At 36.6% G+C, this 23,733-nt stretch overlaps 10 protein-coding genes across 10 annotated transcripts; 2 read left to right on the plus strand and 8 right to left on the minus strand.

Annotated features, from left to right (window-relative positions):
• Positions 1–26: 26 nt before the first annotated feature.
• B0P05DRAFT_471282 (armadillo-type protein) lies at positions 27–1,831 on the minus strand (the record flags this gene model as incomplete). The annotated part of the gene is made up of 5 exons (XM_051574607.1): positions 27–890; positions 935–1,123; positions 1,166–1,297; positions 1,386–1,574; positions 1,622–1,831. The coding sequence occupies 5 exons, from the start codon at positions 1,829–1,831 to the stop codon at positions 27–29; spliced, it is 1,584 nt and encodes a 527-aa protein (XP_051434256.1).
• Positions 1,832–3,839: 2,008 nt separating this feature from the next.
• Positions 3,840–6,398, plus strand: B0P05DRAFT_587816 (oligomeric golgi complex component, COG2-domain-containing protein; the record flags this gene model as incomplete). The annotated part of the gene is made up of 9 exons (XM_051582616.1): positions 3,840–4,181; positions 4,225–4,305; positions 4,353–4,477; positions 4,519–5,083; positions 5,134–5,350; positions 5,402–5,574; positions 5,623–5,782; positions 5,833–6,266; positions 6,315–6,398. 9 exons carry the CDS (start codon positions 3,840–3,842, stop codon positions 6,396–6,398), a joined length of 2,181 nt encoding a protein of 726 aa, XP_051434257.1.
• Positions 6,371–7,792, minus strand: B0P05DRAFT_128679 (uncharacterized protein). The gene is made up of 4 exons (XM_051573013.1): positions 7,783–7,792; positions 7,577–7,727; positions 7,432–7,515; positions 6,371–7,380 (listed from the first exon to the last, which is right to left on the minus strand). Exons 2-4 carry the CDS (start codon positions 7,644–7,646, stop codon positions 6,449–6,451), a joined length of 1,086 nt encoding a protein of 361 aa, XP_051434258.1. The 5' UTR covers positions 7,647–7,727; positions 7,783–7,792; the 3' UTR covers positions 6,371–6,448.
• B0P05DRAFT_492360 (uncharacterized protein) lies at positions 7,278–8,380 on the minus strand. Its single transcript, XM_051575343.1, has 4 exons — positions 8,207–8,380; positions 7,962–8,160; positions 7,577–7,907; positions 7,278–7,515 (listed from the first exon to the last, which is right to left on the minus strand). The coding sequence occupies exons 1-3, from the start codon at positions 8,318–8,320 to the stop codon at positions 7,735–7,737; spliced, it is 486 nt and encodes a 161-aa protein (XP_051434259.1). The 5' UTR covers positions 8,321–8,380; the 3' UTR covers positions 7,278–7,515; positions 7,577–7,734.
• A 122-nt stretch (positions 8,381–8,502) lies between these two features.
• Positions 8,503–12,610, minus strand: B0P05DRAFT_544698 (uncharacterized protein). The gene is made up of 10 exons (XM_051578562.1): positions 12,403–12,610; positions 12,106–12,333; positions 11,996–12,056; positions 11,676–11,944; positions 10,918–11,624; positions 10,765–10,872; positions 10,695–10,715; positions 9,041–10,611; positions 8,745–8,996; positions 8,503–8,697 (listed from the first exon to the last, which is right to left on the minus strand). The coding sequence occupies exons 1-10, from the start codon at positions 12,539–12,541 to the stop codon at positions 8,637–8,639; spliced, it is 3,417 nt and encodes a 1,138-aa protein (XP_051434260.1). The 5' UTR covers positions 12,542–12,610; the 3' UTR covers positions 8,503–8,636.
• Positions 12,611–14,949: 2,339 nt separating this feature from the next.
• B0P05DRAFT_544706 (uncharacterized protein) lies at positions 14,950–15,781 on the minus strand. Its single transcript, XM_051578563.1, has 2 exons — positions 15,747–15,781; positions 14,950–15,705 (listed from the first exon to the last, which is right to left on the minus strand). Exons 1-2 carry the CDS (start codon positions 15,772–15,774, stop codon positions 15,176–15,178), a joined length of 558 nt encoding a protein of 185 aa, XP_051434261.1. The 5' UTR covers positions 15,775–15,781; the 3' UTR covers positions 14,950–15,175.
• B0P05DRAFT_128897 (uncharacterized protein) lies at positions 15,765–17,033 on the plus strand. Its single transcript, XM_051573014.1, has 3 exons — positions 15,765–16,123; positions 16,173–16,443; positions 16,495–17,033. The coding sequence occupies exons 1-3, from the start codon at positions 15,920–15,922 to the stop codon at positions 16,938–16,940; spliced, it is 921 nt and encodes a 306-aa protein (XP_051434262.1). The 5' UTR covers positions 15,765–15,919; the 3' UTR covers positions 16,941–17,033.
• On the minus strand, positions 16,937–18,180 carry B0P05DRAFT_544717 (ras-related protein rab-21-like protein). The gene is made up of 6 exons (XM_051578564.1): positions 17,938–18,180; positions 17,653–17,749; positions 17,538–17,590; positions 17,383–17,493; positions 17,170–17,334; positions 16,937–17,125 (listed from the first exon to the last, which is right to left on the minus strand). Exons 1-6 carry the CDS (start codon positions 17,978–17,980, stop codon positions 16,977–16,979), a joined length of 618 nt encoding a protein of 205 aa, XP_051434263.1. The 5' UTR covers positions 17,981–18,180; the 3' UTR covers positions 16,937–16,976.
• A 312-nt stretch (positions 18,181–18,492) lies between these two features.
• Positions 18,493–20,351, minus strand: B0P05DRAFT_572194 (uncharacterized protein; the record flags this gene model as incomplete). The annotated part of the gene is made up of 9 exons (XM_051581424.1): positions 18,493–18,718; positions 18,772–18,909; positions 18,951–19,215; positions 19,262–19,330; positions 19,381–19,766; positions 19,814–19,885; positions 19,941–19,973; positions 20,030–20,103; positions 20,154–20,351. 9 exons carry the CDS (start codon positions 20,349–20,351, stop codon positions 18,493–18,495), a joined length of 1,461 nt encoding a protein of 486 aa, XP_051434264.1.
• A 25-nt stretch (positions 20,352–20,376) lies between these two features.
• On the minus strand, positions 20,377–22,409 carry B0P05DRAFT_128976 (nucleoporin complex subunit 54-domain-containing protein). Its single transcript, XM_051573015.1, has 7 exons — positions 22,334–22,409; positions 22,080–22,280; positions 21,425–22,035; positions 21,253–21,365; positions 21,005–21,209; positions 20,716–20,958; positions 20,377–20,666 (listed from the first exon to the last, which is right to left on the minus strand). The coding sequence occupies exons 1-7, from the start codon at positions 22,362–22,364 to the stop codon at positions 20,538–20,540; spliced, it is 1,533 nt and encodes a 510-aa protein (XP_051434265.1). The 5' UTR covers positions 22,365–22,409; the 3' UTR covers positions 20,377–20,537.
• Between the last annotated feature and the right edge of the window lie 1,324 nt (positions 22,410–23,733).

The following is a 23,733-nucleotide window of genomic DNA, read 5'->3' on the forward strand; positions in this document are numbered from 1 at the left end:
TAAAATTTTTTTATTTTATTTTATTTTTAAAAGTGAAAACCACCCTGAGGTGTTTCTTCTTGGTGGAACGTAAATTGACCTTGAGCATCAGGCATGATTTCAGCATCAACTGGATCTTCTTCACTAAAGTATTTATCAATCAATTGATATGACTTTTTATAAATGTCGATATTTTCATGGTGTTGTAAGGCATGAATCAATTCAACACCACCACATTCCTCAATCAACAGTCCATAAGGATTTAAGCCATCCATCGTATTCATCTTTTCCATTTCGCCTACTTTGAGGATATTGTCTAGACCATCCAAGGCAACCATCAAGATCTTATTGTCCTTGAGGGTCAATATTTGACACAAGGGTCGAATACATCCTTCAGCCACTAAATACTTAATTTGGTCTGGCTTGTTGAGTCCGCCCGAGGTAGCATTGCAGATAGCCCAACAGGCTTCTCGCTTGCTCTTGAAATCACCATGTGTCAACACCTGAATCAAGGGACCCACAAGTCCATGGTCAATAATCGCTTGGATTTGTTGCGTGTTGCCTGCTGTGATGTTTGAGAGAGTCCAACAAGTCTCTTTACGAATCGTGTCTTTGGCACTACCCAACAAGTTCAAGAGAGCAGAAAGAGCACCACAGTTAATGACCAGTTGGGTTTGAGAATCATCACCTGTCACAATGTTACCCACCGAACGTAAAGCGGGTGTTTGGACAGTCGTGGCTGAATGGCTTAATAGGTCGACAAGGCGACTGACCACACCCGATTCAATCACAGCTTGAATGCGTTCATTGTTACCATCCGATAAATACGAAATGGCCCAACAAGTGTCGATCAAGACTTCTTCGTCTGTCGAGTGAATCAGTTTGGATAGAATGCCTAAAGCAGGAGAAATCTAGAGCGAGTTCAGTGCGATGAAATCAATGTGTATCTCTTTACCAATCGCCAGTCAGGTTGAGGATTCTTGCCTCGACAAAAGTTAGATAATGTCCAGGTAGCATTGCGCACCATGGACAGTTTTGAGTTTTCTTCAAAGATGGCTAGTAAAGGAGGAAGTGCACCTTGTTCCAATACATAGTCACGACATTGAGGGCTATCACCTGCAATATTACCAAGAGCCCAAACAGCCTAACATTCAATCAATAAACATCTTTACGATAAACGACTTACTTGTTCTTTCACATCCAAGACAGGACTACTTAAGAGCTCAATAAAGAAAGGGACAGCACCTGCTTGAATAACAGTCTCTGTTTGATCTGCAGATCCAGAAGCAATATTGGTTAATGCCCAAGCAGCTTCAAACTACAAAAAAAAAAAAAAAAAAAATCCAACTTGTGAATACATGATAGCCTCTCTCTCTCTCTCTCTCTCTCTCTCTCTTTTTCTTTACCTGAATTTGACTATTTTCAGATCGAAGAAATTCAACAAAACGAGGCACAACACCACAATGAATCACTTCTTTGATAGGAGGGTTCTTTTCTTTAGACAATAGTTTTCTAAACTGAGCTGTAGCTGCTAGTTGTGATTCAGGGTCATTGCTATAGATATGTTGGACCATGATAGGTAAGTTGGTCATAAGCTAAGTAAATTGAATAAGTATACGCGTCTCATTAACCTTTGTTTTACCTGTGCATCTTGAGCAGCCATATCAAAATCATCGTCTGAATCTTCTGCGAGTTCTTGAGCGTTAAAGTTTCTTCGTTTAGCCAAATTTTCTTCTTTCTTTTGTTTACGAATCTCGACTTGAGCATTTTCGCGTCGACGTCGGATTTCTTCGGGTTTGAAACGACTACGTTCCTTGTATGTGTTGCGGCGGATATCGTTAAGTGGATCCATGATAAAGAAAAAGAAAAGAATATGAAAAGAAAAAAAAAATGTCGTGTGCATTTTCTAAGACGCGACGTAAGCCAATCAGATATTTGCAGTAACATTTACGCACATAATCATTTTCCTTTTCAATCAAGCATATCAACACTGAAATACTTGTAGACTTCAAATAGAGTAGCCTGGTGTTGTTTTCAGAAAGTTTTCGTGGAATATTTACTTGATCACTTCATCACATGAAGAAACACATTGAATAACAAACTGACTGTTGGCATCAACCTGATTCAATTGATTAGACTTTCAGTTCCAAAGGTAGTGATATCAAAATATTCCATTTTCTATAACAAGTGTTGCTTGGTTTGAGTACTCTAAAAAGAAATTGTCCAGCTTTAATTTGATGAGAAAGAAAAAATGCAACATTGACATCACGACTTCTTTATTGAAACTTTCTGATTTCGAGGAATTATGCAAGATTCAATATTGTTAAAATCCGAGAACATATTTGTATATGTTTTGATGTATAGAAGATAAAGGCTGTCAACTGTTATAGTTGTACAATAATTCATAACATAAACTGGTTTACAAAATATATACATTCCATCTTTGCCTTATGGTTACCAATGAACTCTTCAATCGTAATTGCTCTCGATACTTGTATGTAAATATCAGTTGGAAAAGACTCAAGCCCATTGACAATCTTTGCCCTTTGATTGCTGTAAAGCAAACTAACAAACAGGCTTCTTATGCACCACTCCCTATCGGACATGTTCAAACCGAAATTCGCAGAGTACCGGATAGAGAGGGAGTGGCTAGAGAGCACTTCATCCACTCCAAAAACACTTTTGTATGCGTATGCAATCTCTTAAAGAAAAAGAAGTAACTGTAGTTATTTTATAATACACATATTTTTTATTATTCATCACACAAAGAAACTAGTAATTTATCAAGTACATCTAAAGACAAAGGATTTATTTGTACTAAGACAACAAAATGGAAAGAGTAGAGACACTAAAAAACTAATAGCAGCTGTATTGTAGAAATCTATACATTTATGCTTCTTTTTGAAGTGGACAGAGTATTCGCCATTAATACGTTTTGTATTTGTTTAGGACTGTCCCCTCTCTAGCCACAGTTGTATAAACCATCTCGTCTCTATCCAGTATTCTGCGAATTTCAGTCTAAACATGTCTGATAAGGGGGGGGGTGATCCCTAACAGAAAAAAGGGAAGATGCATAAGAAACCTGATGCCTGGAATCCCTCCTCAATTTAAGTCTTTGCTTTCGTACAATTTGACTTTTTATTCTATACCAACCATAGAGATAGCCTAAAAGACAAGTCTCAACATAAAGAAGTGCTGAGAATCAGGTGTATAAGTGTAAGTGAATGATATAGGCTTCTCTCAAGACTACATGTCATTGATTTTATTAAATCATGTTAATGATATTGTGTCTTTTAAGCTGGAAGTATCTTTCACTATAGAGAAAGTGAGTAATTGAACTTGGAGTTGTAAGCATGTAATTATATGTGAGAATGTGTACCATATTTGATGCTTGTACTAAAGATCATTCTTTATATATCATACATCATAAAGTTGAAGTGCATTTCCTCAACGTTTTGACATCTTTCATAAGCAAGCATTCCCTTTTTTTATCCCTCTAGATTGAGTGTTCTTTTAGCAGGTCATTTTGCATGGATAAGTAATGGAGTGGTACATTGCTTATTTATGTAGCAGAGACAACTAGGCAGAAAATTCCTTCAACAGTGCAAAAAAGACAGCTATTCCTGCAAATCTTTTTCTTTTTTCCTCGGCATATAAAGGTAGTATAGGCCCTGTTTATACACCCATGAATGCTCAAACTGCCTACAGATCATGTTTACCAACATCCATGGTACCTTTGGAGTTGATTTGGACCAAAATGACTACTCAACCAAAAGGTAATACTCGTATCCCAAGTCTAATTAAAGTGGCGACGGATTCAACGCGTCTATCTACACTTTTTCGTCTGTTCAGCAATAAATATGGGAACAAGAAAAAACGTCTTTAGTTTTAGTGATGATGAAGACGAGAACGAAAAGCTGATCAACTCTGTCCAACCTTTGCCTAGTAATGCAGTTGAACGCTCAGCTTTTACTGCTCAAGAATTCGATCCCGACACGTTCCTTTCGAGTAGACGCCATCTGGGTCTTGAGCGCATGAAGACAGAACTCAACACTCACTTGAAGTTACTCAAATCTGAGCTTGTTGAACTTATCAATCGAGACTATCAAGATTTTATCAACTTGTCGACAGATCTGAAAGGCGTGGATAGAGAAATTAATGACTTAAAGACTCCTCTATCCAGCATGGAAAGTCAGGTTCAAGTAAGTCGTTCGTTTTGTATGTGTCAATCCAACCAGTGTATAGCAAGTGCGAGATCACTTTCAAAGTGTTATTCAATCTCTGGAGACAAAACTACAAACTCGAGCACAACTTCGCGATAAAAAAGTATGTATTCTACTCTACATGTAAAAGTATGCTTAAAAAAAAAAAAGGCTGTTCTCAAATTGCTGTTGAATATCCATGAATCAGTTACCAAAGTTGAAGATCTATTAGGTATCAATACAGATACTGTAAAACCAGTTTTAGGTCAGGATGAAGCAGTGATTGTAGACGACAGGTAAAGAGACATCAACCGTTGACTTTATTTATATCCATTAGTCTTGGTAAACAAATAGAGCGAGTAGCCATTGAATACAACCAAATGCAACATCTAGTGCGTCGAGGAAAACATTTAGCTTTTGTGACAGAAAACGAATGGCGAATCACTCGGATCAAAGACACACTCGAACATAAATTATCAAAAGCACTTTCAGCAGCACTCAATCAGATTCGATTGGGAGAAGTCACTAAAGCAACCAAACAATCATTAGTACAATGTCTTAGAACGTATGCGCTGATTGACCAAGCAACTATTGCTGAAAAAATCATTCGCGAGACATTTGTGCGTCCTGCTCTAGCTAAAATCATTACACCCAAAGCAGTTGAAGGTGCACGTAATTATGGATCTCCTACATTGCATGATTATCCTTTGACTACCATGTATCAGCGCATTTTGACATTTGCATCTACAGACTTGCAACCCATCTCAGACATTGTTCAAAAGACCCTGAAGGGATCAAACTATGATATTCTAGTCAATACACTGTGGTTAGAGACAACAGAGAAAATCAATAAGGAATGCAAAAGTATCTTTGCTGCTGGACAAACAGACATTTTTCACAAGGTAACAAAACTTAATTCAAACTGCTTCTTTTATTAAGCCATAGACAACAGAACTATTCAGCCACAATATCTTTTATCTCCAGCCTAGAAGGCTTATGTAGCTCTAAGCGATCTTTATTATGTCTTCGTAATCATCCTAGTTATACAGAGTTTTTGAAACGATGGCAGCTACCTGTTTATTTCCAGCTTCGATTCCGAGAAATTATTAAAGATGTTGAACATGTATTGGGTGATGTCAATCAAGGCTTGGTCATGCAAAAATCCACAGGTAATATAATGATTGCTAGAAGAATTGTCTCTCTCAACAGCGTTTCTTTAGATAATGCTATTTTAGCAGGCACTAATGCCATTCTGAATGCTGTTGGGCAATGCTGGTCAGATCAAGTGTTTTTGTATGGTCTATCTCATCGCTTTTGGAAATTGACGCTACAGTTGATCAAGCGATACAATGGATGGGCATTGGGAATGATTGATTACTTGAACTCAGAAAAGGTACTATCATTTTCTCATTTTATTTGTTTATTAATTTGATCATTCTAGACTAGTGCTACCATTACTAAAACGGCAAGTGAATCAACTGAGTTTCTTATCATTCTGAGGCATGACATTAATAGTCTGACAAGCAAGATTAAGGTCCAGACAAACAGCCTCATTTTACCTAAACTACCTTCTAATATACAAGACTTGCCCTTGTTCAAAGGTATATGATAGAGTCTTTATCCCTCCTTACTAAACTAAACTCTATTATAGAAAGCATAGAAGACGCGTTGAGCTATTTGGAGGAAGATGTGGAGTCCAAAATAACCACAAGTATCACAAATAGAATTAGTCTAACGAATGCAGAAAACTTAAAATTGGTGAAAAGCATGACGAACCAATACCGACATTCGAACAAGTCAGAACCTAAAGAACCGTCTTATTTTATACCAAAACTCTTCAATCCAGTACATGAGCTCATACAAATATATCGAAACACTGCCAACAAAGAAGTAGATCCATTGTGGATCAAATCTATAGTAGACTTGATTATTCAAGAATATGCTGCTACAGTCAATGACTTGTTGTCCAACTTGAACAAATCAGAAGAATCTCTTAAAAAGTCAAAGAATACAAAAGGACAGCTGTCAGACGAAGATAAGATTCGGTTGCAGTTGTATTTGGATGTAGAGCAAGTCGGTGCCGAGGTAAGTCTGACTTTGTATACATCTTGAATATCAATCTATTTTTTTCAGCTTAAGAATATAAAGATCGACACAGCAGACATAGACAGTTATCCTACTTTATTACAAACAGTGAAACCATATAGTAAAAAATAGGATCTCTATTTCAATAATAACAATAACAACGAAAAAAAACTATTCTAATATTAAATCACTTTTTGCAAGACAGGACTTGAAGAGTCTTTCTTTGTAAACCATAAATACATTTCACCAATGGATTGGCAGCTTTCCAAGTAAGCATCAATTAGATGAGGTGGGAGTCGAATGAATTCTGTGACAAGATTGCTCTTTGCTTCAAGTTCCTTTTCAAATTCATCATTGTCTTGAGGTAAATTATCAAAATCCCAAGCAAGCAATTTACGAACCACTTTGTTCTTGGTCTCATCACCCTTACTTTCATCAACCCCATGGTCCAACATAAAGCGTACCATCTTTTCCCATCCTTCAGCAGGTAATAATTGAATATCCAAGTCCCATTCATCAACAGCACGGTGTAAAATAGCTTTGGCTTCTTTCAAAGTCTGTTTACGAACCTCATCAAGTGGCATTCTTGAGGCACCAGGCACAGTAACATCCCAACGAGAAGGGGGACCGAACTCCAAGACAGTGTTTTCAACAAGACCTTGTTCAAACAAAGCAGCAGCAGATCGTAAAGCAGGCAACTCAAATCCTTCTACATCAATCTTGAGAAAATGAATAGGTTGACGGAACAACATGGATTCTGTGATTTCGGCAGTCTCATTGTCTACAGCGCGATTGATTTCATCTGCATATTGAATGCCCAAGTCTTCAGGCTCCATGATCGTCTTGTCTTTGCGACGACTGGTATCAATCTTGAGTGATTTCTTGACACTATCAGACTTGGGAAACACACGATCAAAAGCAGGTAAAGCGTCAAGGCGAATGGTCTGTGTAGTGATCATAGCATTGGGATTGTCATAAGAAAGTCCACCGATACCGCCGTCATTGATTTCCACTTTTTCCATTGCTAATTTTTTGAATTTGTCCAACACTGCAAATGGAAGGACTCTAATTCTCTCAGCCAATTGATTTAAACGACTTGCCATATTAATGATGCCTATTTTTAGATTAAAAAGTAGTTCTTTTTTAGTATCTTTTTTTAACTTACTTCGTAAATGAGTTTGTGGTTCAAAAGCAATTGTGTGTGCACCACTTGCACCGGCCACGAGAGAAAAGAGACCATGGTTAGAACCTAATAATCATACATAAGCTTCATGCTACTTCAAATTGTCTATGTATTTTTTTTTTTTTACCAGCATCCACCATGACAAGAGGCACTTTTCTCTCAACATCACGACGATGTACACGTAAAATCCATTTCATGAGTGTATAGATTCTGAATTCACGATGATAATGGTTATTTACATCTTGATAGTTGGTATTGGACACAACCAAGACATCAGGCTTTGTATTAATCTAATAAAAGTAAGCATTTTCTCTCTCTCTCATTATAACTTACTACACCAAATTGCCATAAGTCTCCTTGACTAGCATACTTGAGTCCTTGTTGAGTTAGACGATAAGTAGCCTTATCAGCAGTAGGTGCGATTGTATCAAGATCTAGGCTGGATTTAACGTGGGTATCTGTGTTGTTTATTTAGCATGATGAGTTTTAAACAGGATTGCATATAACATTACCAGGATAATGAGTTTCAGGCTTAGATAAGGGTTGAGGATTGATACCAACATGTGGTTCCAAGTGTGCTTCAGGAATAGGTGCTTGTTGAACAATGGGTCCTTGAGGAGGAAAACCTGCTGCTGGAGGAGGAGGAGGAGGAGGAGGAGGGGGAAGAGGCTGAGAAGGGGGATAGTGTTCAGGTACATCTTCTTTTGAGAGCTATACATGTATGTCAGTAAGCGTTGTATATATGTATTTAACATACATCCTCTACTCTACAAAATCTTGAATCTGTACACACATAGGATCTCCAATAAACTATGTTTAGTCCAATAAACAGCACAATGGCTATGATTGTGAAAGTTCGCCAGCTTCTCATATGTATAGTTATCTGATAAATATATAGAGATAGATATCTTTTATATATTTATAGTTAAAGAAAAAGAAAAAGAAAGTAGCTTATTATTCCAGCTTTAAATGCTTTCCGTTTAAATAGGTGCCACAAAACGCTATACGAACTCAGCCTTTCTTTTCACAGCTGGTGTGATCGTCAAGGGGGGGGGTAATTTTAGGGCGCACTTTGTTCAACCGTGCGGCAGTATGATTGGTGGGACAAATTATACACAATTACTTTCTTTGTAGATCCATTTGAAATCATGGTTCCATATGTATATAAAGGATATTATTTATTCAGCTTACAAAGAATTGGCTACTTTTTGTTTGATTTCCAAGATTGTGTTCAAAAATTCGGTATCGCTATGCATCATGAGTGATTTTTTGTATATACAGAGACTAGTACTTACTTTCTATTTTCAGAATTAGCAGATGACAAGTTGAAAATACCCGCCATCATTTGTTCTGCTACTGCTTGAGTGACAGTGGAAGGGAAATCACGTAACAATCGCAAACACTTTAGAATCTCATTCAACATGACATTTCTAGACGCACTACAGATACACAACCGTAACATGCCAACAACCGTTCTCTCTACTACCAATACACTTTGCTTGTCAGCAAAATCTAAAATACCAAAGATGTATTCAGTAGCATATGGCCTACAGATATGATTGAGAATCAGCAGTAGTCATTTGCAACTTACCATAGTTCTTCTATTCTATCTGCATTTCGCACAGTGATTGTGATCATAAATTCTAAGAACAAGACTGTGGCAGGATCATAAGGAATGGTAATAGTAGCCTTCTTCATCACCCCGGTATCATAGCCAACAGAACGGATCGCTTTGAGAAGACAAACAAGCGTTTCTGTATGAAATGTGTTGATATCAGAGAACAATTCCTCTAATTTACAAGCTGCAACACAATCCACAGCACACATGGTGCTCTCTACTTCTTCTTCAGTAGGATCACGATAATAGGTCTCATCGCTTGAATAAGGAGATAAAAGATAAGAAGATAGTGTGGACAAAAGTGAGCCATCACGACGGTTTGTTTGTTTAGCAGGTTTAGGACTCTTTGGCTTGAGGGGGATACTGGTTGTGCCTGACAAGAAATCTTCCACCTGTAGCATAGAACTGGGTAGTAACGAATTAAGAAATAAATTTCGGATGATCTGCAAAACTTTAAGCCATCCCTTGCGTGAAGAATCACCATGGCGTGTGACAATGGCAAACATCACAACAGCTGCTAACTGTCCCTTATAATTACGACCAAAACGAACAGCCAGCTTGCTGACAACGTATTTTTGTCCTGCTACATCGACAATAGGATCAGGCACAGACGTATTGGTATTGGAGTTGTCTAATAAACCAGTCATGGTAGCCAAATTCACCACAATACTATCAAATACATCGTATAATTCAAAACGAGCAGCCAAGGAAGCACAATGGCGGAAGCCTGTAATAGCCTTTTGTAATGTATCGTCATCTTGAGCTGTACTGAACACATAGGAAATAGCAGCAACAACAGGTTTCCATGACAACTCAAAAATGGCTTTGTCATAACCCGATGTGTTGCACTGAACAAATTGTCCAGACAAAGTTGATCGATGTTGTAATTGTTTCCAAGCATAATTGAATCCCAATAAACCTTCATGCTCTTCAGGCATTAGGATCTCGTCTTGTTGAATAGCTTCGTAAATCAAGCGAAGGTATTCTTTAGGGAAATCGCCATTGTTGTTGACACCACTCACATTACGAACATATTGTTCCAAAGACATGCGAGATTGGCGTCTGACTTGTGGGTTGTGTTGATCTGTGTTCAACATGATGACAGAATAAGCCAAGACTTCTGCTGCTTCCACTGTGCTGATCTCTTTGGGTCCATATTCAAAAAAGGTGGCTGCAAACGATTCTGTGACACGCATGATCTGTTGAGATTCACCAGGTAAACGGAAGGTTTCCAAGATCATACGCAATGCTTCGTCCATGCGTTTTCCAGTAAAATCAAATTGCTGCATGTATGCTTTTAGAGTATCAAAGTTCTCTGGTCTACCAAGATATTCACCCAACATCTTCTTGTCTAATTGCTGCGTTGATCTTAAGAATTGAGATAGGCTAGCATTGTAATTGCCATTTTCATCTGCTTTAATCACATTATTTTCAATAAGGAACTGAATACCCTTCTTGGGCGATTCATTGAACAATCTTGATCCTTTCAAAATCAATCTTTTTCGTGTCTTGCATTCAAGCAAATCTTGTACTGATGTGAGCTCCTAGTAACATGAAAGTCAGTTTTTCCCTTTTTTTTTCTGTAGACACACTATCAACGTCAACAAGTACGCTTTCTTACACATACAACATAGTCATCGTCTGATGTCTAGTGTAATTGTTAGTATAAGGTTTCAAGAAGGCTTGTTCATTTGTACCTGATCATCTACGCGCTCAACCATTTGACCGATAAAAGTTAGCAAGGTGTCCAAGCAAAGGACATGAGAGTTCATAAGCGAAAAGCTCTGAGGATCAGGAAAAGAATTCTACAACAGCTTGTTGAATAATGCTTTATGTATTTTGCTGTTTACCTTGCTCAAGAACTGAACCAATTCTTCAAAGAGATCGCCGCATGTCAAATTACAATCATAATTGTACCATAAATCAATCATAAATGTAGGTCTACGAGCAAACTGAACCAGGCTTTCTAACAGCAATTCACGTACTTCGACTGTGATTGCCATTTGCTCTGAAGAAGAATAGTTCTTGCTGTTTCGTGGATAATCTGTTGACTTTCCTAAAAACATATTAGGTGAACCACTTCTTGCATCGACAGTTGCTGCTACATCCATATCGCCTCTTAAAGGCACAAAACTGATATTTCCCTCATCATCCACCTCCACTGACATACTACGACTGCCTGCACCAGATGGAGGTGATAATCGTTCAATCAAAAAAAAGATGAATAGTTCTTGTTGAAGTTTCAAGTAAGGTCGCATGGTATCAAACACAGTTGAGATTACACGCAGCGAGAGAGCAAGTAAAGGCAAAGAATCTGTCTTGGCTAATTGAAATACATATTTACAGAAATCATCTGTCACAAGAGCACGCAGGGATTCAAAGCGACCAATGCTTTTGCCTCCTACTTCAAAAGCGACATTCAAGATACCAAGTGCCATTAAACGCATGGAATCTGTATGCTTGTGTTCATGAGGATTGAGCAAAGAAATAAGGACACGTAGTAATTCACGAATGGCTGGTAAGCCATAGGTTCTTAATGGTGTGGGTTCTGTCACTGCTTTTTTTTTACATTAGTTTAAAACTTGGAAACAATATAGATATCGTTTACCAGCAGTAGCTTGAGTTATTTCTTCCTGTTCTTGTTCTTTTTCTTCTTCTTTTTCTGGTAGCTGTTCTTGTTCTGGAGATTCTACTAGAGGTTGTTCAGGCTCGACTACAGTAGATGCTTGTTCTTCTTTATCAGATGTATTGTCCGTATTTGATTCTAACAGAGGTGAGTGTGAAGGCTTTGGTGTACTCATATGAGGATCAGCAGGTTCTTCTGTGCTATCATTTGGGGATTCAATAAATTGCCATTCATCTTCTAAACTCTTCAACCTATCGTTTTTTTTTTCAGAACCAAGCCATAATCTTTCTTTCTTCTTTTACCTCTCAAAAATAGCAACCACCATATTTATCATGACATGTTCAGCCGATTTTCTTAGCATTTCTAGGTTGTATAAATAAAGGAAATAGCCCCACACATTGTGTATGCTTACCACTTAATCTCATCTGACAACACATACTGAGTCCTGTTTCCATCATTTCACACACTGCTTCATCACTCAATACTTGTCCACATTCACTTGTGATGGCCATTTGAAGCACTTGAAGCATTCGGAGTAATACAAGTTCATCAGAAGCAGCATCAGAAGCTTCAAATTTACAGTGAGTAGCAGCTGAAGACAATGCATTCATAGCAGAGGAAATTCTTGGATTATGAATACCTATATTTTGTTAATTCTCTCTCTCTCTCTCTCTCTCTCTCTCTCTCTCTCTCTCTCTCTCTCTCATACCAATAATGCCATAATTCAAAAGTTTCTCTACACTTCCTAAAGCAGTACCAGCAATAGGACCTGTTGTGTTTCCTGAACGAATGACTTCAAGAAAAGGATTCAACAAATTAACAGCATCTACATCTCTTACATCTATCATTCAAAATGTGAGTTGATTTCTCCGTTTTTCTCTTTTTGTATTTTACCCTCCACTGTTTCCATGTAAGTCTTTAGGTTGGTAAATCCTTCCATGAGAGGGTTTTCCTGAACAAAGAAAAAAAGATGAATTCATTTTTCCTAAAGTAACATAAAGTACCTCTTTTGCATTTGCATCTTTCATGTTCATTTGTGCACTACGCAATCCCATACTGCTACCTAATCCACCCATTCTTAATCCACTGACACCCATACCAGACCAGCGTGAGTTTTTGCGCATGGCACTTGTTACAGCTAAAGAGGGTTACTATGATAGCACTGAAATCTCTCTTTCTTTTCTTTCTGTACCTGTTATTTCAGCATGGACAAGTTGAGACCAAGATAACTCTGACTTGATTTTTATTTCCCTTGTGTTCATAATGTGTGAATCTTTTCTACTTGTTGCTTTGGATATTGAGTTTGGCTCTATGGTTTGCGTTGAAGCCATACGTTGTAGATTGCAGATGAGTGCGTTTTATTTTTATTTCTAAAAAAGAAGAGGCTTGTTCTCTACTTTTTCTTTAAAATATCGTTTTCTTATCTACAGAAAAGAAAGAAACCTCAAAAAAGGAGAAAAATTAAAAGAGCAAGTAGAAATATATATATAGTCGATTGATTATTATTAATATTAATGCCTATTTTTATTATTATCAAAATTACAAACAGTTTTAACATTGAACGCGTTTAATCTCTAGTTGAATTTGGCGAAGCATTGATGCCGTCAACGACTGAAGGGGTATTGACTTTTATTAGCATCAAGGTACATTCGAACGAACGGGAGGAATGTCTGAGAGAAATCAATGAAGCTGTTCTCTTTCTTGGGTTAAAAAGAATCCCAATCCTTTTTAGCGTATCAATCAGTAGTTGTCTTCAACTATACAGCCAGTTCATGAAGTACGTGCTTAGATTCTTAGGTATATAGTTCATTAAGCGAGATAATTTTCATTCAATTCTTGAACTAAATTCTTAAAGATAATTCCTTTTAAATATTCAAATTTATATCAAAATGGACCTACTGCCTGTAGGCGTATTATCAAATGACCGCTTGGAGGCATCACACCAACAATAACTATGTCGGTTGAGATCATTATCACAATGTCCATGTCAAATATGAATCTTATCGATGAACTGATGTTATCTCTTTAATAATAAAATACCAATATGGGATAGCTATTCTTTAACTAATACGTATATTCTGTTTTGTAAAAAAATAGAAATGGCACAAATAAACAGCATGAATGATTACGCAAGACGGATGGATTATTTCATTCACTAAATCAAGTTCATTTCTATGCTTCAATCTAATTAATTCCACCTCTTGTCTTTTACGCGATAGAGCCTTTTCCCTTTGTTCAATTTCAACTACCAAATGCTCTTTGCGTTTTGTGTATAAAAAGATAATACATGTGGAGAGATATTCATATGATCATTACTGCTGTTGTTAGGTGGAGAGATTTCCATATCATTCTTACTGTTGTTCTTAGAGGAAGTTGGAATAATATTGACAAATGCAGCTGTTATGGTACACTTGATCAATCAAGTCAACATTGTACTCTACCTCTTTGTTGTTAAAGTCATAAGCTCGTTGTGTATACGCTTTGCCCAAATGACTGCACACTGGCATATTCATAGTTGAAAAAAAAATGGAAGAGGAATGCTGCATCCTTTTTACTTACAAAGTGTAAGTGGCAGAAGCTGACATGTCCACTGCCCCTTTTAACGTGTATAGGTTTTACTTGGATTTATTCGTCAGAGATGGTTTTGATATTGTTTGAGTTCAGATTACCAAGTGTTGTACCTCCAAGGAAGACGTGTTGTTCAGATATATTAAATGTGTTGCATATCATTTTTCAACTGACATATTTGGGCAAATCTATTATACGGGAAATGACTAGAGATAGAATTGAACTATAGCTTATGATAGCTTTATTGAGTTAATTATATAGTATTATAGTGGTTTGCTTACTTTTTCTAATTCTCTTGATATAAAAAAAAAAAAGATTCCCAAGAGAGAAGAAGAGCAACAAAGAGAATAAAGATATTTATAAAGGAAAGAAATGGCTTAAGTGAGTGTAACGTCCCTATTTGAACCATAGTATTAAAAAAGAAAATGGTGGAGTAATTTATGCCTTATATCAAGATATGGTATGTGTCTTTCCCTATTCACTTTTTTTCTACAAGTTTAACTTAACCTCATTACTTAACATAATCTCAATTTAACTTAACAAGAGGAATTTTAGTAGAAATGACCACACTAATGAGTTCTCTCAGTGCCAAATCGCTCTCTGTGGTTGTGATTTCTCTCTTTATGTTTGGGATTTTATCTTGACATAAATATCTTGACTGAAATGGTTGAAGGATTTTGATTTCAGTCAGCAAATGATGTTTAAACAATTAGCAGCCTATTTAAGAATGCTGCTTTTTTTTGAATTTAAAGCAGAGTCTTTTCTTTTATGATAAATAGATAGATAGATAATATCAATAAACAACTTCTGTTTGTATGAAAAGTATTATTTTTTTTTTGTTTTATGATGGTCATGGCTCATTTACAGATTAAATGCGGCTTTTTAATTCGTATTGTGTTTGATCTTGCATAATTTTATTCCACCTGAACATCCAGTGGAGCATCAGTACTTGAGATATGCACTGGACCTGGACTATCATTCAGCAAATCAGTTGCCTGCTGTACCAATGTGCGTGTAGGTTGATACCATTCTTGGTTCAATTCAGGCAGGACATCACCCAAACGTATTCCACTTGCCACAATCACACGACATAAAGTAGAAATCATCTGATCTTTACTTTCCACTCTTGGTCTGATTTCTACTTTGACTTTCTCATGAATGAAGTCTGTCTTTACAAACGACTTTACATAGTCCAAGAATGACTGTTCAGGATCGGAATAAGCAAGTAAATCAATCACAAGTTCTGTATGTGTCTGGAAAGAAGTGGGTGTGGTTGAGAAGAGACCATTTTCTAATTGAATATCTTGATGGTTTCTTATCCAATCTAGTATTTCTGGTCTTGTACCATAAAACACCCATCGATTTGTAGTTTCTGTACTGGATACTGTGATCTTTTTATTCAAAAGGGGTGGTGCAATTACCCGGACACCTTGACCATCCACATCTATATTATAAGTGAATTGATATTGGTCTTATTTATTTTACCTGTTTCGTAACCAAAGGTAAGAGGCATATTTTATAAAAAACGGAAAGAAAAAAAAGGAAATTATGATTGTTTTCACGCCATTTATGACTAGAAAAACATTGTACAACTCGAGCATGATAAATCTTGCTGTAATTTTTTTTTTGCACTTTTTCTTTCTTTCTGTTTTTGTTATATGAAGGGAAAAGTCTTAGCCTTGTATTTGATTCGATTTGTTATTTTATTGCTTAGTTTAGGGACACTCGGCTGTCATGTCGGTACGAGAAAATGCATTCTTATTTATTGTTTGCTAACATTTTTTATCGCGTATAAATCAGCACAGCTTGTTTTACTATCACAGACAAAGGGCACAGAAAATTGGTGGCCACATTACGTACCTGTAAGCATCAAATGTAAAACAAAACAAACGTCTCATTCGATTTGTTTAGTATACATTATATTATGTGGGATCCATTGTGTCCATTATATCATCCACTTTTCTATTGATTTTCGGTTGCACCTTGTCAAAATCATTATTGAGTGACCGAATCTTGAGCCTTATCAATCTAGCGCTGTATGTTGCTGTTGTTGTCTATAATTCACTTGCATCTGGTAACATACCATGGACAGGCTCTTTAGCAAAACCCATCAGCTCCGATATGAAAGGTTATGTAAATTATTGCTCAGGCTATACGGACTCTTCTTTGTACAATCGTTGCTGTAAGTTGTCCTTTTTAGAAACTCAATTGACTTTTATTTTTTCAATGATAGGGTTAGTGAATGGTACTTGGTTAGGTATGGTCATTGTTGGTTTCTTTTGGTTGATCCTCTTATTATATACCAGTGTCTTGAAAAATGCTGAAATATATCATGAAGATTATGATACCTATGATTTCAAAGAAGATGTGCCTATGACAAACACTAGTCATCATGCATCGTTCATGGCAAGAAGTAGCATTCCTTCAGTTGTGCCTGTTCCTCCACGACATCGTTATGACAATACATTTATGGTATCGCCTACAGTACCACTTCCAGTATCCAGCAGTAATCAAGAAAACTACTATTATTCGCCTTATGCACCTACACATCCGCAAGAAAACGGCGCCTTTGTGGAAGGATATCAAAGACCAAGAAAGATGTCAAAAACTTATTTGGAAGAAGACAATATAGTCAGATCAGGTTCAGTACAATTGACACCACCTCATTCAAAAGAATAAAAATGTTTTGTATTATATATAAAATAAACACGCTTATTAACAGCAACTTGATTTCTCAGCTTGTTTGTCATTGATATTGGTGCCTTGTCGATATAAATTATCAGAAGTGATTGTTCTATACAAATCTTGGTCATATAGATTTTTAACCAAGGATTGTGTAATATCATAAAAGATATCTTCAATAGCTACAGCAAGTTAAATTTGACTTTTTGTATGTGGGTTGCTTTACCTCCATGGTCATGCTTGGCTGATACTTCGTGAACACCATTTATCACAGTGGTTTGTTTGCAATAATGAACCACTTTAGAAAATGGCACTTTGCGTTCTGATTCTAAATCAATCTTGTTACCAACAATATGAATCAATAGATTTTCAGACATATTCTTCTTCAATTCTTTACAAAAAAGAGGTTAGATGTGTTATAAAGCTTAAACTAAATCACCTTCCATCCATGACATTAATTCTGTAAAACTCTCTTCAGAAGTAATATCATAGACTAAAATAGCTGCTGATGCTCCTCGATAATACATGGGTGCCATTGATCTAAATCGTTCTGTAGATAATTAAATTAATTTACAAAATAGGAGATCAGCTTACCTTGTCCAGCAGTATCCCATATTTGTAATCTCACACTACAATCATCCACTGTTCTAAACACAAAAAAAAAAAAAAAAAAGGTCATTCATGAAAGCCCTGATCATAAACAACTTACAGTTTCTTGGCCATGAATGCTGCACCAATGGTTGAACTTCCATTAGGTGAAAAGGTGTTTTTTACATATCTAAGTGCTACTGATGTTTTTCCAACACCTGTAGGTTGTAATCGAAAAATATGGTCACTAAAAGCAGCGATTGATAGTATGTTAGAAGGCCCCCAAACCTTGCCCAAATAAATAAATAAATCCCAACACGCTACTTCCTCTTTTGCCCCGCATTTTTATATGTATGTCAAGACATACATAATTATCATAAAAAAATAAAATGGATAGAATGCGAACCTGTTCTTCCTAAAATTACAACTTTTGCTTCCAAGGTATTCATATGTGTGGTATAATGGTAAGAAAAATGTTGATATATAATGATATACAATTGTATATATATATCGATAGATAAAGTACAAAGATTGTGCTTTTTATCTATGTATTCCTTTCCCCCTTTTTGTTTGGGTGTAAATAGCCTTGAATAGTGCTTTAAAAAAAAAGAAGAGAGTGGGTAAACAAGACTAGAAGAAAAGAAAAAGAAAAATGATTTTATCGTGTCACTAAGATTAAGGGGCGTGATTTTAAAATAGTGTATGTGTGCCTTTGTGTATGATTGGATCAAAGTCACCGTTTTGTTATTTGACTTTTATCAACAATAAAAAAAAAAATATGAAATCTATTGTTCTAAGCATAATGAATAGTAACAAGCTTAAACTTAATTCTTTAGAAGGTTGTGGGTGTATCAATTTGCCTTCCCGTTTGTGCTGATTTCATGCAAAACTTTGGTATTAGTCCAAGAAGTATGTTTATTGTGTTTGATGATGAAATTAAGAAATCTATGAATTATAAAATTTAAAAGAATTGGCTGATACCAACAATTAGGATGACAATCAAACCAGTAGAAATGGTCAAAGAAGAAGCATTGCTTGTGTTGGCAGAAGAGTTGCCACTGGGTGATGTACTTGAAGAACCAGATGTTGAGTTGCCACTGCTGGGCTTGTTTACAGCAACGCTCTTGAGTTGACAATCAGATGTTGTGCAAAGACATGTGTTGCCAATAGGATCCCACCAAGTAGTACTAAGTCATGAAACGTTAGACACTATATATGTATAATATACATTATCACTTACTCGCAAGTATCAGGAATAGCATAACGGTATCCAGAAGTTCCATTTTGAGCAGATGAAGCAGGTGTAGGGTTATCCAAAGTAGGAGCTGTAGCAGGACAATTGAAACAAGTCTTGGTGCTTGTAGTACCAAAGTTACAACTAGAAAGAATTTAGACAAGTCCATAACATCATTGGTTTACCTGTTGATTAAACCATCATCAATAGAGCCATTGTGGTCGTCATCAAGACCATTACAGATTTCCTTGGGGATAACAGGTTGCTTACATTGCATATAATCTTGCTTACCGAGTTCAGAAGCCTTGACAGGGTTCTTCATATATTGCAATAATTGTTGGTTAGTGACAAACCAAACATTGGGCTTAGCAGCAATTTCTTGGATAAACTCGATCACGCCTTGGAACATATCCTTAGGATCAGCAAGACCGGGATAAGTAGTCAAATGGGCTAAATATAATGAGTACACAGCTATTTCGAACTGAATTGTACTTACTAGGATGAACATAGATACCAAAAGGTTGACGGTTACCATTATAATGTTTGTCAAAAGCAGCTTGACTCCCTATAGATAAACATGTAAGAAACATAATAACATGTATATATCTGACTTACAAGTCTTGACATCAGCAGGAGAACCAGAAAGATAGACATCCATCAATTGAGGAACACTAGCATTGTCAAGGACAGAGTACATAGGGATTTCCCAAAGACCAGGTAACTTGACTTGACCAGCAGCACAAATACCAGTCCAACAGTCATTAGCCATACCATTGTCAAGGGTATAAGGCCAATAGGCATCGTCAGTGACAGCACTGGAACTAGAGTCATACAAGAAGCTTTGTTGGCTGATGATATTCAAAGTATCTTTGGTATAGTTAAGGAAAGGTGCACGGAAACCTTGAATCTTGCTGGATGGAATACCACCATAAGCATTCAACATGGATTTACAACTAGCAATTTCTTGGGCTGAGGGTGTACCAACATGAGAGAATGTGTGGCTAAACTCAGTTATTAGACTCATCTTTGTTTATGCAATAGAACTTACTCTGCTACTTCATTACCAGCAGCATACCATTGTTGCACCAATGAAAAGTCAGTGTATTGCATTGAAACAAACCTATCAAATCCAGAGGTTAGTATTTTTGGTAACAAATCCAAAAATAGTACTTTACCAAGTACCATGACCAGGGCAGCCATTAGGATTACTGTTTCCTTAGGTTAGGGAATTGTTTTCAAAATCTATAAATAATTATTGACTTACGTGACATTTACCAAGGCTTGGGCAGTCTTCATTAAGGCTTCTTGAACTGAATCGTCGTATGTGACTGTAACAAACTATTCGAGCAAAATGAGCAAAAGAACACAATGCTCTATTCTATGCTTACTTGAGGTGTATCACTGGGGGATAGACCACCAGGAGGGGATTGAGATGCACAGAGACAGTTATTTTCGATTTTACAGCTATTGGGATCACAAGAATAACTACTAGAAGTGGCTGATGTGACAGGAACAGTAGCTCCTTCTTGAGCAACAACAGCACTAATAAAAAGAGCAATGCTTGAAATAATTGACAATGATTTCATGATAATAAAGTAAAAGAAAGAAGAGAGAAAGGGGGTGTGAGATCGACAACAGGTTATTTATACTGAAAGTTATTCAAGACCAGCCCTATTATTTCAATTTACAGTGTGTAATACAAATAAAAGACAATCTCCCTCTCTTTCTAGACTCCCTTTTATTTGATTGTAACATGCAGCATTGATTGTAATTTATTGTGCTTGACGTTTGAATGTATTACGACACTCTTTCAATCCATCTTCAATGGCTTCCAATTCCTTTCCGTCTGATTTTAATATGCTTGTAATGTGTTTTATACCGTGATGTTCATCACTCAAGACCTATTGAGATATGAGACAATTGAAATTTGAAATTTGAAATTTGGATTACCTTTGCAATTATGTTTGTGTCTTCTTCACTCACTGTGCGCCATACTTCATATTTACTGTCTCTATCTTGACTCGTTTGTGCTTTCAAGGATTGAAGGCGATTCCATAAGGCAATCATCTTTACATTCAATTGTTCTGGGCTTTCATTACTTTCAGCCAGTTGTGCTAATTGCTGAATGGTGGCTTCTTCATCTGTATTCAATGGGAAACCCTTATAACGAAGCACTGAACTATATCTAAGAAGCTACATACATAATGAATACAATGACATACAATACAATATCACTTACACGTAGTAATCTTTGAGTTAAGTCTGTATGACGACGTTTATGTTCTTCAAGTTTAACAAGTGTTCCGAGCATATATTGTCGCTGCACTGATTGCAATCTTTCTGAAGTCTCTTTTAACTTTTCTTGGTGTAATTCAGCTTGATTTGATTGAACTTCCATACGCTTCAAGATATCATCAAATCCAATAGCCAGTACAGGTACAAATCTAGTGGATAAGTTACATGCTCTACACAGAGATAGTGTCTTACTTTTTAGGATCAGGATTTCTACGCATAGCTTCATTCCATAATTGTTCATCTTGGTTCTGAGGACGAACATATAAATGGACTTCATTCTCTGGTACCATATTATAAAAGTAATGCTAAGAAAAAATATCATATTAAAAAAAAAAAAGAGACAACCAAAATAGATGTAACATACTCTAAATTGACAAAGTGGTGAAGTAGGATCAAAATGAGCTCGAATTAAAGCAAGATCCTGCCATACTTTCTCTTGCACTTGTTGTTGTTGTTGTTGTTGTTGTTGTTGTTGCATACCAAAACCAGTGCTAGGTTGAGTACCAAATCCGGTTGTTTTATTAGCACCAAACAGACTTGTGTTGTTGTTGTTCATTGTGCCAAAGGCAGGTTTAGCTGCTGTTGCTGTATTTCCAAACCCACTAAAGCCACCGGCTGTTGAAACAGGTGCAGCACTTGTTGAACCAAAACCTCCAAAACTACCGGTTGTAGCAGTAGAACCAAATCCACCGAACCCTGTGTTTGCTGCAGGTTGTGAAGTTGCTCCAAAACCAAAACCCGTTGTGGCAGGTTGCGAAGTGGCACCGAAGCCTGTACCAAAGCCTGTGGTGTTGGTGGTGGTGGCTCCAAAGCCTGTAGCTGCAGGTTGTGAAGTAGCGGTTGATCCAAATCCACCCGTGACAGGTTGCGAAGTGGCTCCAAAACCTGTTCCAAATCCACCTGTTGTATTCGATGCTGGTGTTGTCGTACCGAACGCATTCGAAGTAGCAGGTTGCGTTCCAAATCCACCAAACCCTATCCCATGGTCAACATGCAAAACATTAAAAAATTGATTTTACCTGTTGAAGTCGTAGTGTTTGTTGCTGAACCCCCAAATAATGTTCCTGCTGATGAAGAGTTACTGGTATTTGCGCCAAACAAAGTACCAGCAGAGGTATTGTTGGAAAGTAGATTTGTATTTGATGGTGTCGAAGTAGCAGCAGAGCCACCAAATAATGTACCGGCTGATGTTTGCGTGTTGGTTGCACCAAAAGAAGGCGCTACATATTTCATTTTTAGTTATCTTATATGAATAAAGTCGCGTATAGCCTACTTGTAGAGCCAAATCCACCAAACGAAGCCATATTATTGGTATATGTGTGTTTAAAGAGCACAAAAGAAAAAAAAACGCGTATTTATTTTATACAGAATTTTTCGACCAATTAAATCTCATTCCTGGACGTGCCTTTTTTCTTTCTTTCTTAAACATGAATTGATCTTACTGGATTAACTCAATGCTATAGAAGAATACGGAGGCAAAGAGCTCAATTGCAGTCAAGATAAACATGAAGTGGTCATTGAGCCAATAGATGTTGCTAAAGAATAATAAAAGAAGAATTTGTTACTAGTCAATAGCTAGCTACAGATCACACAAATCAATCAGGTTCATAAAGATGATAGACTATAGAAGAAAATGAATAAAAATAGAATAGAATCCATCGGAGAAGAGCCTAAAGATTCCATATCTATATTCTCTATCTTCATTTTGCCAATAGCTTGCGACGTGACAGCGTCTTATAGTCTAAGCCTCTAACGAAGGAGCTTCCATGTCAACAGGAAATCGATCTACAAAATCTGATAACTCTAATAAATCAAATTTTAGTCAAGTCCACTTAATTTTTGTGACAGTAAACTGTTTGATCATTGTTCAGTTGGAGTTTATAGCCTAGATACTATTGGTGATCAAGTATGTCTTAATAAGATGTTTTACTCGAACAAACAGTTACTTGTTTATGTGAAAGAGACGCCAAACAAACAAATGCTTCAGCAATGAAGGAGAAAAAAAAAACAAAACAGCATAAAGATTTTCTGTCTTTTTCTAGGCATGTAAATATGGCATATAACCTGAGTATGTACAAACAAGTACTCTGAATGCCCTCAAGCCATGTTCATTGACATCCATCATACCTTTGGCATTGATCCAGACAAAAAAAAAAAAAAATGATGGCTTAAACAAATAGCTATCTTGGTCTCTGATCCAAAGGGTACTGTTAGTGGAAATTGTCAATGTGACAACTATCTGATCTTCTGTCGATACTAAAAGACAAAAAATAGAGCTATTGACAAGCTTAGATACTCAAAATGTCTGCCAGAGACTACAGTTTCTGACAAAAGCATTTTATTAATACTACAGGCTTCATCTGTCATCGTACTAAAGCCTGTCAAGAGATGGTCGCAACTTAAAAGGATACATACGGGAAAAGACATGAAGAGGTTTAAATAAAAACGATTGTGCAAGTATCTCTCATCAATTAAATAATTGAGAAAAGCAAGAGTGGATGTAAGAATATTAGTAGGATGAGAAGGAACATCATTGAAAATAGTATTACAGTGAACTTTCCATATTTAGCCCTTGCTTTGGGATACTATTTCTTGAGCATTCAGTTAACTTTTCTGTGTACAAAGAATGAACTGAAAGTTCATAGAGTAGATCGCTTGCATGATATATTCAGC

This window comes from Gilbertella persicaria (assembly GCF_025201335.1).
Source record: "Gilbertella persicaria strain CBS 190.32 chromosome Unknown B0P05scaffold_23, whole genome shotgun sequence".
Taxonomy (NCBI): domain Eukaryota; kingdom Fungi; phylum Mucoromycota; class Mucoromycetes; order Mucorales; family Choanephoraceae; genus Gilbertella; species Gilbertella persicaria.

What these genes read in the sequence shown, in the direction of transcription:
- B0P05DRAFT_128679 (XM_051573013.1), bottom strand. Translation starts at nt 7,646, where the DNA reads ATGAAATGGATTTTACGTGTACATCGTCGTGATGTTGAGAGAAAAGTG. An exon ending in TCTTGTCATGGTGGATGCTG is followed by an intron (nt 7,516 to 7,576) that starts GTAAAAAAAAAA and finishes TATGATTATTAG; the next exon opens with GTTCTAACCATGGTCTCTTT. An exon ending in ACCACAAACTCATTTACGAA is followed by an intron (nt 7,381 to 7,431) that starts GTAAGTTAAAAA and finishes ATCTAAAAATAG; the next exon opens with GCATCATTAATATGGCAAGT.
- B0P05DRAFT_492360 (XM_051575343.1), bottom strand. Translation starts at nt 8,320, where the DNA reads ATGAGAAGCTGGCGAACTTTCACAATCATAGCCATTGTGCTGTTTATT. An exon ending in GATTTTGTAGAGTAGAGGAT is followed by an intron (nt 8,161 to 8,206) that starts GTATGTTAAATA and finishes ATACATGTATAG; the next exon opens with CTCTCAAAAGAAGATGTACC. An exon ending in GCCTGAAACTCATTATCCTG is followed by an intron (nt 7,908 to 7,961) that starts GTAATGTTATAT and finishes TAAACAACACAG; the next exon opens with ATACCCACGTTAAATCCAGC.
- B0P05DRAFT_544698 (XM_051578562.1), bottom strand. Translation starts at nt 12,541, where the DNA reads ATGATAGATGTAAGAGATGTAGATGCTGTTAATTTGTTGAATCCTTTT. An exon ending in AATAACTCAAGCTACTGCTG is followed by an intron (nt 11,625 to 11,675) that starts GTAAACGATATC and finishes GTAAAAAAAAAG; the next exon opens with CAGTGACAGAACCCACACCA. An exon ending in CATCAGACGATGACTATGTT is followed by an intron (nt 10,612 to 10,694) that starts GTATGTGTAAGA and finishes TCATGTTACTAG; the next exon opens with GAGCTCACATCAGTACAAGA.
- B0P05DRAFT_544706 (XM_051578563.1), bottom strand. Translation starts at nt 15,774, where the DNA reads ATGCCTCTTACCTTTGGTTACGAAACAG. An exon ending in TACCTTTGGTTACGAAACAG is followed by an intron (nt 15,706 to 15,746) that starts GTAAAATAAATA and finishes CTTATAATATAG; the next exon opens with ATGTGGATGGTCAAGGTGTC.
- B0P05DRAFT_128897 (XM_051573014.1), top strand. Translation starts at nt 15,920, where the DNA reads ATGAAGGGAAAAGTCTTAGCCTTGTATTTGATTCGATTTGTTATTTTA. An exon ending in GGTGGCCACATTACGTACCT is followed by an intron (nt 16,124 to 16,172) that starts GTAAGCATCAAA and finishes CGATTTGTTTAG; the next exon opens with TATACATTATATTATGTGGG. An exon ending in TTCTTTGTACAATCGTTGCT is followed by an intron (nt 16,444 to 16,494) that starts GTAAGTTGTCCT and finishes TTTCAATGATAG; the next exon opens with GGTTAGTGAATGGTACTTGG.
- B0P05DRAFT_544717 (XM_051578564.1), bottom strand. Translation starts at nt 17,980, where the DNA reads ATGAATACCTTGGAAGCAAAAGTTGTAATTTTAGGAAGAACAG. An exon ending in GCATTCATGGCCAAGAAACT is followed by an intron (nt 17,591 to 17,652) that starts GTAAGTTGTTTA and finishes TTTTGTGTTTAG; the next exon opens with AACAGTGGATGATTGTAGTG. An exon ending in AGCCAAGCATGACCATGGAG is followed by an intron (nt 17,126 to 17,169) that starts GTAAAGCAACCC and finishes AACTTGCTGTAG; the next exon opens with CTATTGAAGATATCTTTTAT.
- B0P05DRAFT_128976 (XM_051573015.1), bottom strand. Translation starts at nt 22,364, where the DNA reads ATGGCTTCGTTTGGTGGATTTGGCTCTACAA. An exon ending in CACCACTTTGTCAATTTAGA is followed by an intron (nt 21,366 to 21,424) that starts GTATGTTACATC and finishes ATTTTTTCTTAG; the next exon opens with CATTACTTTTATAATATGGT. An exon ending in ACACAAACATAATTGCAAAG is followed by an intron (nt 20,667 to 20,715) that starts GTAATCCAAATT and finishes ATATCTCAATAG; the next exon opens with GTCTTGAGTGATGAACATCA.